Source organism: Amblyraja radiata, chromosome 11 (assembly GCF_010909765.2).
Source record: "Amblyraja radiata isolate CabotCenter1 chromosome 11, sAmbRad1.1.pri, whole genome shotgun sequence".
NCBI lineage: Eukaryota > Metazoa > Chordata > Chondrichthyes > Rajiformes > Rajidae > Amblyraja > Amblyraja radiata.
Window position 1 is genome coordinate 12344864 of NC_045966.1, and position 15206 is coordinate 12360069.

General features: G+C 43.3%; 1 protein-coding gene across 4 annotated transcripts in view; it reads left to right on the top strand.

The window, feature by feature from the left end:
* slc25a48 (solute carrier family 25 member 48) overlaps positions 1 to 2135 on the top strand; it is a 41425-nt gene extending 39290 nt beyond the window's left edge. For all 4 annotated transcript variants that reach the window (XM_033029337.1, XM_033029335.1, XM_033029334.1 and 1 more), the window contains one exon: positions 1337 to 2135. In XM_033029337.1, the coding sequence (XP_032885228.1) occupies positions 1337 to 1441 (105 nt within the window). In that variant the 3' untranslated portion in view covers positions 1442 to 2135. The remainder of the gene's footprint in view (positions 1 to 1336) is intronic.
* Positions 2136 to 15206: the final 13071 nt, after the last annotated feature.

Sequence of the window (15206 nt, forward strand, 5' to 3'; positions counted from 1 at the left end):
AGTAGATAGGGGAAAAAAAAGAGAAGTAAATGAATAAAAAATTGGAATAAGACCGTGTGGTTCACTTACAAAATTAAAAAAGAAAAAACATTACATTGATCAGTTATCTGGAGATAATTCAATATTCATACAAACATACCATCTAGTTCTATATAACGCAATCTTCCCATATCTAGCTCGGCATTTATCTAATTGGTGTCATGGCTCAAATAAACGGTCCATTTTTCCCAGATCTTCTCAAATGAATTCTCCTTGACTCTCAAGGAATATGTCAATTTCTCCATATTAAAGATGTCTCGCACAATTTCTAACCACTGTTCCTGCTTTGGACTTTTTTCATTAAGCCACTGCCTGGTAATGGCCTTCTTACTTGCTGCAAGCAAAACTTTAATCAAATATGTATCTTCTATTTTTACAATATCTTTAATACGCCCCAGATACATCACAGGGCAAGTATTTGCGATTTTATAGCCCAAGATATTTTTTACAACTGCATTAACATTTTCCCAGTATGGCCTTATCTTTAGTTCCAGAAAATAAGCGAGTGGTCTGCCTCCGTACTCCCACACAGCCTCCAACAGTGTTGTTGGACAGCAAGTTGTCTGCTTTTTATTTTGGGTGTTATAAAAACGTTGGACCGTAGGGCCTGTTTCCACACTGTATAACTCTATATCCAATCAAAATTAAGGAGCACACATTACTTTGGCATGCTAAGTTGGACCACTCAGTACAATATGAGAATTATTGTGGCCAAGGAACAAATTTGCAGTCCACTGCATCAGTGAAATACTGCTTGTCGCCAAGTGTAAGCCCAGAACAGAGAGGTATCAGGGAAGGCGATCCCAGCTTTCTGTTGATGGCTTCATTATGGAGCACAAAGGAACTTAAAAATGGTGCCAAACTGGTGACTTGGTACACTGTCTCAGTGTACTACTGCTATACACTTGTACTGTATCTGACATGCTTATCTATTATATGCATCGAAGTGCTTATATATAGTGATACTTGTACTGAACTGTATACAAAAATGAATTTCGCTGTGCCTCGGTCCGTGTGTCAAATAAATACCAGACCATACCATACAAAGAACTCAGGCGCTGAAATCTTGAGTAAAACACAAAGTTCTGGAGTAACTCAATGGATCAGGCAGCATCTGTGGAGGGAATGGACAGGCAACCTTATGGAGCAGGTAGTTAGTTATCTTGGATGGAGATATTGCAAATACAAGAATGCATAGTCATCATTGAAAATAACCAAGTAAATAGATGTCATGCAGATGTGACAATTACTGTGCGTGGGAATTTACTTCTATATTAATGTTTGTTTTATTTGCTAGGTATTTTTCAGAGGAACAGCTGTGAATGCTATCCGGGGATTCCCTATGAGTGCAGCCATGTTCCTTGGATATGAATTCACGTTGAAAATATTGCGAGGTCAATAAGCAGAACGTAACATTTAGTCCCTGGTATTTATCCGGTTGCATTGTTCCTGCCCCAACCAACAACTGACCAGATTTATGAAGAAAATGATTCTATTATCTCCATGGCTACTGGTGTCAAACACGTTAAAGGTTCGTCGATCAAAACGCTATTGGACCACACAGAAGTTACGCAGAATGACGGTGTATTGCAAACGTTATATGCAATGTTCCCCAGGAAGTCAAACGCAGCACATATAAAGCAAGGCCGCAAGAATTGAGCAGTGGTTTCAAAGAGGAATCTTTGATGCTGAAATTTCGGCCAACAGACCGACTTGCTGAGTCGTCCTCGGGGAAACAAATTCCCCCACTAAAATCGAAACAGGAACAAAAAACGCAGAGGAAGCTTCGATTATTGAAGGGATTATATTGGTGGAGGTAGTGAACTGAGAAACGGTGCCATTAACTTGCAGAAAGATATATATCTCAGCATTATTGTGTAACATAACAAAATAGCCTGAGGGAATTGCATAGAATCATGCATCACAAGAGAAAACAATTAGCCACATTGTTCCTCTACAGCTTTTTATAAGAACAAACCAATTAGTTCCATTCTCCTGTTTAAGAAGGAACTGCTAGAAAATCGAAAGTAGACAAAAATGCTGGAGAAACTCAGCGGGTGAGGCAGCATCTATGGAGCAAAGGAAATAGGAAAAGTTTTGGGTCGAGACCCTTCTTCAGTCTGAAGAAGGGTCTCGACCCGAAACATTGCCTAGTTCCATTCTCCTGTTCATCCTCCATTCTCTGATATTTTCCCTCCATTAATACTTCCATATTTTTTTAACATTAATGTGCACCTATTTAACAAATATCACTGATTTAGCTGAAAATACTTCATATGATCATGGCTGATCATCCAACTCAGTATCCCGTACCTGCCTTCTCTCCATACCCTCTGATCCCCTTAGCCACAAGCGCCACATCTAACTCCCTCTTAAATATAGCCAATGAACTGGCCTCGACCCCTCTGTGGCAGAGAGTTCCAGAGATTCACCACTCTCTGTGTGAAAAAAGTTCTTCTCATCTCGGTTTTAAAGGATTTCCCCCTTATCCTTAAGCTGTGACCCCTTGTCCTGGAGGATTATTTCTTATTTCTTCATCTATTTCTTAAATAATGGCATGAAAATGTACAAGGGGCAGAGGGGAGGTTGAGGGGGGGGCAGCATGTGGAAAACAGACCTTGTTTGCTCCTCTGATTTCTTCTCAAGTGTGACCTTTTGTGCCTCATTTTTTCCAGGAAACAAAGCCAATTTGTCCCTTGTCAATATTATGTTGGTCTGATTCACGAACTCGATCATAAGTTCATAGGTGACAGGAGCAGATTGGGTAATTTGGCCCGTCAAGTCTACTCTGTCTACTCTGATCTATCTTTCCCTCCCAACCCCATTCTCCTGCCTTCTCCCCATAACCCCTGACACCCATACTAAGTAAGAACCTGTCAATCTCCACCTTAAAAATATCAATTGACAGCCTCAATAGTCTTCTGTGGCAATGAATTCCACAGATTCACCATCCTAGTTATGGCTAATAAGAAAATTGAAAGCTTGGACCTAACAGACTAATTGACATTGACTCCAGAACAAGGGGTCACAGTTTAAGGAAAAGAGGGAAGTCTTTTAGGACCGAGATGAGAAGAACCTTTTTCACACAGAGAGTGGTGAATCTCTGGAACTCTCTGCCACAGAAGGTAGTTGAGGCCAGTTCATTGGCTAGTTTTAAGAGGGAGTTAGATGTGGCCCTTGTGGCTAAAGGGATCAGGGGGTATGGAGAGAAGGCAGGTATGGGATATTGATTTAGATGATCAGCCATGATCATATTGAATGGCGGTGCAGGCTCGAAGGGCCGAATGGCCTACTCCTGCACCTATTTTCTATGTTTCTACATGCTACCAGGCAATTACATTTCTATATATTACTGTGCTTTTAAACTATTGCATTGGTGCGACTCAAAGCTTAATTCTATTCAACAGTATAACAAGACACTTTATGCTGCTAAGTAATTGGCTATCACTGATGCTCCAACATGCCACAATGCAATATGTGTACCAGGAGAAAGCTTTGCAATTTTGCAAGTGGAAAAGTCACCAAACTTATTGATGTGCAGGAAGTTATTTTTATCTTTATTCCACACAGGAGTGGAAATCAAAGGCCATCACGATTAAATATGTAATAAAAATGAACTGGTTTATACCAAAGATGGACACAAAATGCTGGAGTAACGCAACGGGTCAGGCAGCATCTCGAGAGAAAATGGATGGGCAACGTTTCGAGTCGGTCTGAAGAAGGGGCCCCACCCGAAACGTCGCCTATCCATTTTCTCCAAAGATGCTGCCCGACCTGCTGAGTTACTCCAGAATGTTGTGTCTATCTTCACCACGATGATTATGTTGGCTTATGTATTTTCTTCACAGATAATTGCAATGAACCACACAAAAGCAAGATAACATTACTGATATGTATTATAATGAAATATGTCCACAGTACAACGTATGAATCAAAACACAGTCTAAAGAGAATAACATTTCACCAAGTCTGAAGATTGTTGTATAAAGCCCTAACTTTAATTTCAATGTTTTAATGCTGTGTTCAGAAGCATTTAGATTATTCTCTAATCTGTGACCAAGTATAAAATGTGTCAATCACAAAGCAAATTATTTTTTCACTGTAAATTAGATACCATGTATCTGTTTGGTAGATTACAGATGAAAATACTTGTTACAGGCCAGAAGGGGGTGTAGTGACCCTTATGTGTGGAAGGTGTGACGATCACATCATGTACTATATTTATGATTGTAATTTTAATTTCCATTTCATGTTGTTGTATATAGGCTGTGCATGAAATTGCATATGGCATTATGGTCTTGAATGACAACCATTTCATTGTTCGTCATGTATTTTTATTCACATTCATGGGCACATGTTAATTGGAAAGACAGCAGCACTGCTTTTAAACAGGTTTGATGTATTGCCAATGTACTGAACCACAATCATTCCCCATGGTGGTGACTGTGGGACTTGTATTTGGTGGAGTCACGGTCAGTGAGAGCTAAATGCCATGTGCAATTAACTTCGAAAAATGACCAGCAATAAAAAAAATAGTTTGCCAAAATGTTGTTATTCTGTTCATTTGGCTGCCAAACCCATTATTACACTTTCACAATTTTGTGCGCAAAGATGTGTAGTGGTGTGAAGGCTTGCAAGGGCGGCATTGTGGCGCAGCTTGTAGAGCTGCTGCCTCACAGTGCCAGAGACCACCCGGTTTAGATCTGGATCACGGGTGCTGTCTGTGTGGAGTTTGCATGTTCTCCCTGTGACTGTGGGTTTTCTCCGGGTGCACTGGTTTCCTCCTGCATCCCAAAGACATGCAGGTTTGCAGGTTTAATTGGCCTCTGTAAAATTGCCCCTAGTGTGTAGGTAGTTGATGCAAAAGTGGGATATCATAGAACCAATCTTGAAAAAGGTGCAGAAGAGTTTAATTAGAATGCTTCCTGTATTAGAGGGTGTTGGCTATAAGGAATGATTGGACTAACTTGGATTAGAAACATAGAGAATAGGTGCAGGAGGAGGCCATTCGGCCCTTCGAGCCAGCATTCATTGTGATCATGGCTGATCGTCCCCAATCAATAATCTGTGCCTGCCTTCTCCCCATATCCCTTGATTCCACGAGCCCCTAGAGCTCTATCTAACTCTCTTAAATCCATCCAATAATTTTGCCTCCACTGCCCTCTGTGGCAGGGAATTCCATAAACTCACAACTCTCTGGGTGAAAAGGTTTATGCGTGGAAGATTGTTTGCTTTCACACATTTGAGGCTGAATGTGACCTGATAGAAATGTATAAAATTTAAGTCAAAGTCTTTTACCCAGGGTGTTAATGTCAAAAACTAGGGGAATAGGTTTAAAGTGAGAGGGGGGAAAGTTTAAAGGAGATTTTCGTGGCAAGAATTTTGTAGAGAGAGTGGTAGATGCCTGGAACGCGCTGCCAGGACTGATGGTAGGAGCATAAGCTATGGAAACATTTAAATGGCATTTCGGCAGGTACATGCCCAAGCAGGGAGATGGAGGGAATTCACAACTCTCTGGGTGAAAAGCTTTTTTTCTCACCTCAGTCTTAAATGGCCTCCCCTTTATTCTAAGACTGTGGCCCCTGGTTCTGGACTCGCCCAACATTGGGACCATTTTTTCCTGCATCTAGCTTGGCCAGTCCTTTTTATAATTTGATATGTTTCTATAAGATAGCCCCTCATCCTTCTAAACTCCAGTGAATACAAGCCTAGTCTTTACAATCTTTCCTCATATGACAGTCCCGCCATCCCAGGGATCAATCTCGTGAACCTACGCTGCACTGCCTCAATCACAAGGATGTCCTTCCTCAAATTAGGAGACCAAAACTGTACGCAATACTCCAGATGTGGTCTTACCAGAGCCCTATACAACTGCAAATACAAGAAATTAGAGAACCTATGTACAGAAACTACATTGAGCCTGAACCAAAGGTATTAGGTGTTGAATAAGTTCCCTGCCAAGACAAGAGAACTATAATGGTGCATGGTGCATAGTAGGTGGTTTATATAATACTGGTTGTATACTCCTTTAAGAATTGTATGATACGTCAAGTTGGTCACTATGTGTATGTTACAACAGTGCTCAGAACCAAATGTTCCTGTTTGCCTGGTACGAGATGGACAGTAGAGATACTGGTTAGCTCTGTGAATTATTTTGGTTAACAAAGCACTGAGTAGCATTAAGTAATTATTCACCCTCCAGTACTTTAGATAATGAATGAGAGAAAAATACCAACAGATAGGATCATAAACTCTTGACCACAGTAGAACACAAAGTGCTGAGGTAACTCAGCAGATCAGGTAGCATTGAAAATAGACACAAAATGCTGTCACTACTCAGCGGGACAGGCAGGCAGAAGGAATGGGTGACATTTTGGGACAAGACCCTTCTTCAGACTGAGAGTCAGGGGGGAGGGAAAGTAGTGATGTGGAAGAGCAAGGTGTGAAAATGACAGATCAAAGCAGAAGCTGTTCAAGAAAATGTAGAATGGTTTATTGGTGGCCAAGGGGTCTCTGGAAGACGCTGATAGGTGATGTTTTGAGTCGCGATTTGTTTTGGATCAGATTGATTGTAGTAGGGGGGAGAAAGCTGGAAAAGAGGTGAAGATGGGACAAAGCCTGGCAAGTGATAGGTGGATACAAAAAGCTGGGGTAACTCATCGGGACAGGCAGCATCTCCAGAGAGAAGGAATGGGTGATGTTTCGGGTCGAGACCCTTCTTCAGAGATGCTGCCTTTCCCGCTGAGTTACTCCAGCTTTTTGTACCTCTCTTCGAATTAAACCAGCAACTGCAGTTCCTTCCTACACAAGTGATAGGTGACTAGAGATGAAAAGGGGACAAAAGAATACAAAAGAGACAAGAGGTCAACAGGGTGCCAGATAAGGAGAGAAGACGAGCAAAAGAGGAGTGAAATGTAAAGTCAGAGAGAGGGATATAGGTGGGACAGGGTGAGGAAAGGCTGTGGGGTGCGAAATCTCCACTGTTCAGTTTAGTATTGTCACATGTACCGAGGTACGGCAAAAAGCTTTTCAGTCGATGAAAAGACTATACATGATTACAATCAAGCCGTCCGCAGTATACAGATACAGGATAAAGAGTACATCGTCAGCGGTCACTCTGAACGAGTATGACTGTCCTCTCCTCTCCATAGGGTTGGCTACTTGTAGGTCTGCAGATGTCTGTAGAGGCCGATCCGTGATCCACACACCTTGGTGCAACGTGGGCAGTGGAGACTAGCGGTAGTTGGTGGTCTTCGAGCCCCCTTCTCTCTCTCCTTACGATGCTGTCGCTTTGTCTCAGCGACACAGCGTAGTTCTATTTCGTAACGTGCAGCTCCTTCCTGCACGGATTCCCTCCAGGAATGCCTGTCCAGTGCAATGTTCTCCCAGTTGCTCGATGTGATGTGGAATTTCTTCAAACTGTTCTTGATATTGTCCTTGAAGCGTTTCTTTGGCCCGCCGGGGGCTTCCTTCAATTGAGAGTACAGGATTTGTTTAGGGAGACGTGTGTCGGGCATGTGGATGACATGGCCAGTCCATCGAAGTTGGTGCTGCAGACGACAGATGGCACAATGGGCTAAGTGTTCGGCTGGCAACCGGAAGGTAGCCGGTTCGAATCCCGCTTGGAGTGCATACTGTCGTTGTGTCCTTGGGCAAGACACTTAACCCACCTTTGCCTGTGTGAGAATGTGTGTGAGTGATTGGTGGTGGTCGGAGGGGCCGCAGGCGCAGATTGGCAGCCACGCTTCCGTCAGTCTGCCCCAGGGCAGCTGTGGCTACAGAAGTAGCTTACCACCACCAAGTGTGACTGAGGAGTGAATGAATAATGCGATGTAAAGCGCCTTGAGTATTAGAAAGGCGCTATATAAATCCCATCCATTATTATTATTATTATTATTATTGTGGTGGTGATGCTGGTCATGTTGGCTTCCTCCAAAACGCTGATGTTGGTGCGTTTGTCCTCCCAGCTCAGAATCTTTCGTAAGGATCTTTGATGATATTGTTCCAGGGCTCTCAGGTGCCTGCTGTAGGTGGTCCATGACTCGGCTCCATACAACGGGGTGGAGAGGACATTCGCTCTGTAGACCAGCAGTTATGTTTGAGCCTTTAGGTCTCGGTCTTCAAAGTCTCTTCCCCTGAGTCTGGAGTAGGCTCCGCTGGCACAACTCAGGCGATGGTTGACCTCAGAGTCGATGTCAGCTTTTGAGGAAAGAATACTGCCAAGGCTGGGGGATGGTCAACATTTTCAAGAGTGGTGTCGCCCAGTTTTATAGTGGGCTGGGTAGACGGCTGGTTGGGTGGAGGTTGATGTAGGACCTGGGTCTTCTTGATATTTAAGGCTAGGCCCATGGCTCTGTATGCCTTGGCAAAGGCATTCAGGATGCCCTGGAGGTCTTCTGCAGAGTGTGCTGCAATGGCGCACTCGTTCGCGTACTGAAGCTCCATGATGGCGGTGTTACTGCTTAAGGTCGAAGAGCCCACCGTCAGTTCTGTAGAGGATTGGGATCCCCTGTGGCTGCTCTTCATCAATGAGATGAAGTATGGCAGAAATGAAGACGACAAACAAGGTGGGTGCGATGATGCATCCCTAGTGCAAGATAAAGTCCAATTAAGTGCGATGATGCATCAGATAATGCAAGATAAAATCAGATTAAAGATAATTCAAAGGTCCTTGTCTTTACGGTCTCTATTATTGTTCTTGGAGCAGAGATGTTTAAGGAAAGGTTTGATAAAGGTGTTTAAAACGAGGACGAGTTTTAAAAGAGTAAATAAGAAAAAAAATGGCAGAACGATCAGTAACTTAAGAACAGAAGTTCGAGGTCATCAGTGATAAGCCAGAGGGGGAGGGGGAAACAAATTTTCCGCAGAATATTATTTTGTTCTAAAGCGCATTTTCTGAATGGGTGGTGGAAACTGACGTGGGTTTCATAAGGGTAATGGGTGATTATTTAAAGTGAAACCCCGTAAAGTATTGGAAAGAATCAAGAATGTAGGGTTAAACTCGTAGCTGATCAATGAGCTGATGAAGGCACAATGAGGTGAATAACTCCCTCATGAGCGGTTTTGTGTATCAATCCTCTCAAATACTTTACGTACTTTTCTAGCCTGAAAACCAACGTCCAGGTTCAGGAACAGCTTCTTCTCTCCAACCATTCGACTATAAAACACAACAACCTCAAATAAGCTCTGAACAACATAGGCTATTGCTATTATTGCACTATTATTTTTTTGTGTGTATGTATGTGTGCGTGTGTGTATATATATATATAGATATAATCTATATATATATGTATTTGTGAGTCTGGATAATTACATTGAAACATAGAAACGTGGAAAAATAGGTGCAGGAGTAGGCCATTCGGCCCCTCGAACCAGCACCGCCTTTCAATATGATCATGGCTGATCATCCAAAATGAGTTCCCCGTTCCTGCTATTTTCCCATACCCCTTCATTCCTTTAGCCCTAAGAACTAAATCTAACTCTCTCTTGAAAACATCTAGTGAATTACCCTCCACTGCCTTTTGTGGCAGAGAATTCCACAGATTGACAACTCTGGGTGACAAAGTTTTTCCTCATCTCAGTCCTAAATGGCCTACCCCTTATTCTTAAACTGTGAACCCTGGTTCTGGACTCCCCCAACATCGGGAACATTTTTTCTGCATCTAGCCTGTCCACTCCTTTAAGAATGTTATATGTTTCTATAAGATACCTTATCATCCTTCTAAATTCCAGTGAATATTGTGTACTATATTTACATATTCTGTTGTGCTGCTACAAGTAAGAATTTCATTTGTATACTGTATGACAATAAAACATTCTTAATGCTTGACTAGATTGAAGCACATCTCAAACTTAAGGGAACAAAAGAAAGCCTTTCCTCATTATTTAATTTCATTATGTCCCAGTATCACTCTGGTAGATAGTCTCTATTTTGCCTTCTATATATGCTCCTTGTAAATGTACACAGGATCTTGTAGATCTGTTCAACAAGACATCCAAGTCCCTTTACTTCTCTACACATCTTACTCTCCCTCAACTGTGCCATCAAGGGGGAGGCACAGTGGTAGAGATGCTGCCTTACAGTAGCCAGAGACCCAGATTAGATCCTGACTGCGGGTGCTTTCTCTGCTGAGTTTGTACCTTCTCCCAGTGACTGCGTGGGTTCTCTGAGGGTATTCCGATTTCCTCCCACACTCCCACATACTAAGGTGATTGCTGGTCGGCATGGACTGAGTCCACGCCAACCAGCGAACCCCATACACTATCCTAAACATGAGGGCAATTTACAATCTTTACCGAAGCCAATTAACCCACAAACCTGTATGTCTTTGGAATGTGGGAAGAAACAAGAGCACCCATGCAAACTCCATACAGACAGCACCAGCAGTCTTGATCAAACCTGGGTGTCTGCTACAGTAGGGTATAACTCTGCTGCAGTGCTATGCCAGATTTATGGCCCTTGATTGCTTAACTGATTGCATGGAGCTTTTCACCTTTTGTGTACTGGTTTCCTTTATGACAGAAATCCCCTTTTGTAACTTATCCCTGACCAGTTTACAACACTCATTTAATTCTCCTTCCCTTGAAAACTGCAAAAAAAAACACTGCAATACTGCAAGATTCAATTTAATTGGATTATCAACCAATATGGAACACAGGCAGCAGTGTAATTTTGTTGCAGATCATTTTTCTGTTCTAACTACATCTCAATATAATTCTGTGTATATGAGCTTTGTTTAGTTTAGTTTAATTTAGAGATACAGCGCGGAAACAGGCCCTTCGGCCCACCGGCACTATCCTACATCCACTAGAGACGATTTATTTTTACATTTACCAAACCAATTAACCTACAAACCTGTACGTCTTTGGAGTGTGGGAGGAAGCCGAAGATTTGGAGAAAACCCACGCAGGTCATGGGGAGAATGTACAAACTCCGAACAGACAGCACCCGTAGTCGGGATCGAACCTTGTTCTCCGGCGCTGCATTCGCTGTAAGGCAGCAACTCTAACCGCTGCCCCACCGTGACTGCCCTTTGATTTCCTTTTCTCAGGTATTTATCCTTCCGCAATTCTTAACTGATAAAATGCCATGGAAGTAGAATGAGCCAAGGGTTTCTTGACCTTTTCAAGAAATGTTTACAGATGGTTATATTGTATTTAGATTGTAAAATTATTTTCTTTGATCTGTTAGATTTAAAAATAAATCTCGGCAATAGGAAATTTGATTTTGATACACACAGCCTACATTTTGACCTGGGGAATATACCTGATCAAAGTCCACTTATGATGATGCCAAACATGATGCCAAATTAAACAGCTTCCTTCTGTAGTTCTTCAAAGATGCAACGCAGAAATAGGCCCTTCAGCCCATCGAGTCTGCGCGAACCAGCAATCACCCCGTGCACTAGCACTATCCCACACACGAGGGACAATTTACAATTAACCTACATACCTGTACATCTTTGGAATGTGGGAGGAACCTGGAGCACCCGAAAAAAACCCACGTGGTCACGGGGAGAACAGAGAAACTCCGTACAGGCAGTAACCCGTGGTCATGATCGGACACGGGCCTCTGTCACTGTCCTCATGTGATACATATCCCTCCATTCCCTGCATATTCATGTGCTTATGTATCTATTTTGGGGGTCCAATCGAGGTCTTGACATGATCTTGACAGGGTCTTGGTGAAACCACACCTGGAGTATTGGGTACAGTTGTGGTCTCCAAATCTGAGGAAAGACATTATTGCCATAGAGGGAGTACAGAGAAGGTTCACCAGACTGATTTCTGGGATGTCAGGACTTTCATATGAAGAAAGACTGGATAGACTCGGCTTGTACTCGCTAGAATTTAGAAGATTGAGGGGGGATCATATAGAAACTTACAAAATTCTTAAGGGGTTGGACAGGCTAGATGCAGGAAGATTGTTCCCGAAGTTGGGGAAGTCCAGGACAAGGGGTCACAGTTTAAGGATAAGGGGGAAATCCTTTATGACCGAGATGAGAAAAACATTTTTCACACAGTGAGTGGTGCATCTCTGGAACTCTCTGCCACAGAAGGTAGTTGAGGCCAGTTCATTGGCTATATTTAAGAGGGAGTTAGATGTGGCCCTTGTGGCTAAAGGGATCAGAGTGTATGGAGAGAAGGCAGGTACAGGATACTGAGTTGGATGATCAGCCATGGTCATATTGAATGGCGGTGCAGGCTGGAAGGGCCAAATGGCCTACTCCTGCACCTATTTTCTATGTTTCTATGTTTCTAGGATGGGAGAGTGCATGTGTTTACTCTGCATTACTTCTTCCACAGGTTTGCCAGTATCAGTGTTAACTTCTTTTAATGGGCCAGGCTCAACTGATGGGATTGAATGAATCAAAGGGCATAGGACCAAGATAAAGCAAAGTAGTGCAGCCAGTTATATTCCATGTACTTCTTGATTGATGCTTATCAACTAATACAATTGGTTTATGATTGTTTTTTAGATTCGTAGAGTCATAAAGCACGGAAACAAGCCCTTCGGCCCAACTCGTCCATGCTGAACTCCCGCTGAGCTACTCCAGCCTTTTGTGTCTATCTTTGGTTTAAGTCAGCATCTGCAGTTCCTACCTACATATTAAAAATACTAACATTAGTCTTGTCTGTTCTATTACCTTCTGTCTTTTTTAATAGTCACTACATATTTCACTTTGAGCTGAAGTTGCACTTCAAAGGTATTTGTAGGTATCAGTATTGGCTCAGATGTAGTGTTGTGGCTTTGAATCGGAGAGTATTGTATTCAATGTATTCAAGAGAGAGTTAAATAAAGCTCTTAGGGCCAACGGAATCAAGGGATATGGGGAGAAACCAGAGACACGGGTTTGATCCTGACTATAGGTGTTGTCCGTATGGAATATGTATGTTCTCCCTTGACCGTGTGGGTTTTCTCCGGGTGCTCCAGTTACCTCTCACATTCCAAAGACGTGCAGGTTTGTAGGTTAATTGGCTTTTGTAAATTGTCCCTAGTGTCTAAGATAGAACTAGTGATCGCTCACCGGCATGGATTCGGTGGGCCGAAGGGCCTATTTCTACACTGTATCTCTAAATTAAACTAAAGCAAGTTAAGATGAAATTCAAGCTTAATTCTTGCAAGTCAGTTAACTGTCAATGAAATACTGTGTTGTTCTGGTATGACTGATCAACTGAAACGTGTATGTGTGAAAAGATGTGTCAGTAAATCAAAGATTTCTAAAAGAAAAAATAACACAAAATGATGGAAACGTTCTTCTCAGATTGCACTTGTGAAGAGAAGAATAAACAGAATTAACACGTTATAAGATCTTTTTATTTCACTAAAATAAGAAAGAAAGGAAGGTGGTGGTGGTAGGGGTTCCTGCTAAACAAAAGTATCTGGAGTGCTGTTAAATTAAAACAATTGGTGACGATAATCTCTAGATTATACCTCACAATACTTGCTCGTTGGCAAAGGAGGCAACAGATCAGAGAAGAGGAAACAGCAATGAAATAAATCAGCAAAATGCCAAGTGCTGGAGTGACTCAGCAGGTCAGGCAGCATCTATGGAGGGAATGGACAGGCGACATTTCGGGCCAATACGCTTCTTCTGAATAAATTAAATGATCGGGTCATGATTGAAAGAGTAGTTTGGGAAAGATAGGCTTCAGTTCCCGAGGTGGCTAAGGAGTTGTCTGTAGCTGCAAGGAACTGCAGATGCTGGTTTACCAAAAAATACATAAAGTGCTGGAGAAGCTCAGCGGGTCAGGCAACACCTCTGGAAAAGTTAGATAGGTGATGTTTCAGGTTGGGACCCTACCTCGGACTCAATGAAAAGAGGTAGAAACAAAGAACTGCATATATAGTCAATACGCAAAAGGACACAACGTGCTATATATATAGTGTTTAAGAAGGAACTGCAGATGCTGGAAAATCGAAGGTACACAAAAAAGTTGGTGAAAATCAGCGGGTGCAGCAGCATCTATGGAGCGAAGGAAAAAGGCAATGCTTTGAGCCGAAACCCTTCTTCAGACTATAGACAAGTGCTATATCTATATTACTAAAAGTCTGTTCTTGACCGGTTTTGGCCATCTGTGCTGCGATTTCCGAGGGAACGCCGACACCTTCGGCCGTCATTTTTGGCCGCCTTGCTCAGAGCCCCTCTCCGCTGTATGTGTGCCGAGGATTTTTCCCGTCGATGAAAAATGACAGAGATATTAATGATTTTACAAAATTCCCCATTCTCTCTGCTGCCCCTGCTGGCGGCAGGGGGGAGGGACTATAAAACCAGGAAGTGGTGTGCCTCAATCAGTGTCTGCAAGCTGGAGGAAGGCAGAGGGTCACATTTCTCTGAGCTGTGAATAACAATGAACACATGTCTACTCAAATGTAAGTGTCCTTAGTGGTTCTAAAACGCTTGCAGAATGTGTCTATCGGTTCTAAAATGTTTGCAAAAAGTTTTTATTGGTTCTAAAATATTTGCAAAAAGTGTCTCTTTTGGTTCTACAATGCTTGCAGAATGTGTCTTTTTTGGTTCAAAAATGTTTTTTTAGGTCCTCCCCCCCTTTCCTCTCCCTCCCCCTCTCCTCTCCTCTCCCCCCCCCCCTCTCCTCTTCCCCCCCCTCTCCTCTTCCCCCCTCTCCTCTCCCCCCCTCTCCTCTCCCCCCCCCCCCCTCTCCTCTTCCCCCCCCTCTCCTCTTCCCCCCTCTCCTCTCCCCCCCTCTCCTCTCCCCCCCTCCTCCACCCCCTCTCCTCTCCCCCCTCTCCTCTCCCCCTCTCCTCTTCCCCCCCTCTCCTCTCCCCCCCTCTTCTCTCCCCACCCTCCCTCCCCCTCCCTGCTCCCCACCTCTCCCCCTCACCCCCCTCGCAGCACCCCCTCTCTCTCCCCCTCACTCTCACCCTCTCTCTCTCCTCCCCTCCTCCACCACCTTCCCCCCCCCCCCTCTCTCTAGGTGTGACTGCAAGTTGGGGGCTATGCGTCAGTAGATAGGTTGTTTATGGGATAAAAGGAGCAAATTAATAATATTAATATAATATCAAGGGGGGTGATTAGCGTGAGTGCGGGGGGGGGGGGGGGGATAGTTAGTGTGTGTGACGCTGCATGCCACCTCCCCCCCCACAACCGCACGTTGGGGGAACAGACCCAACGGGTCTGCACTTGGTCTAGTATATATATATATAT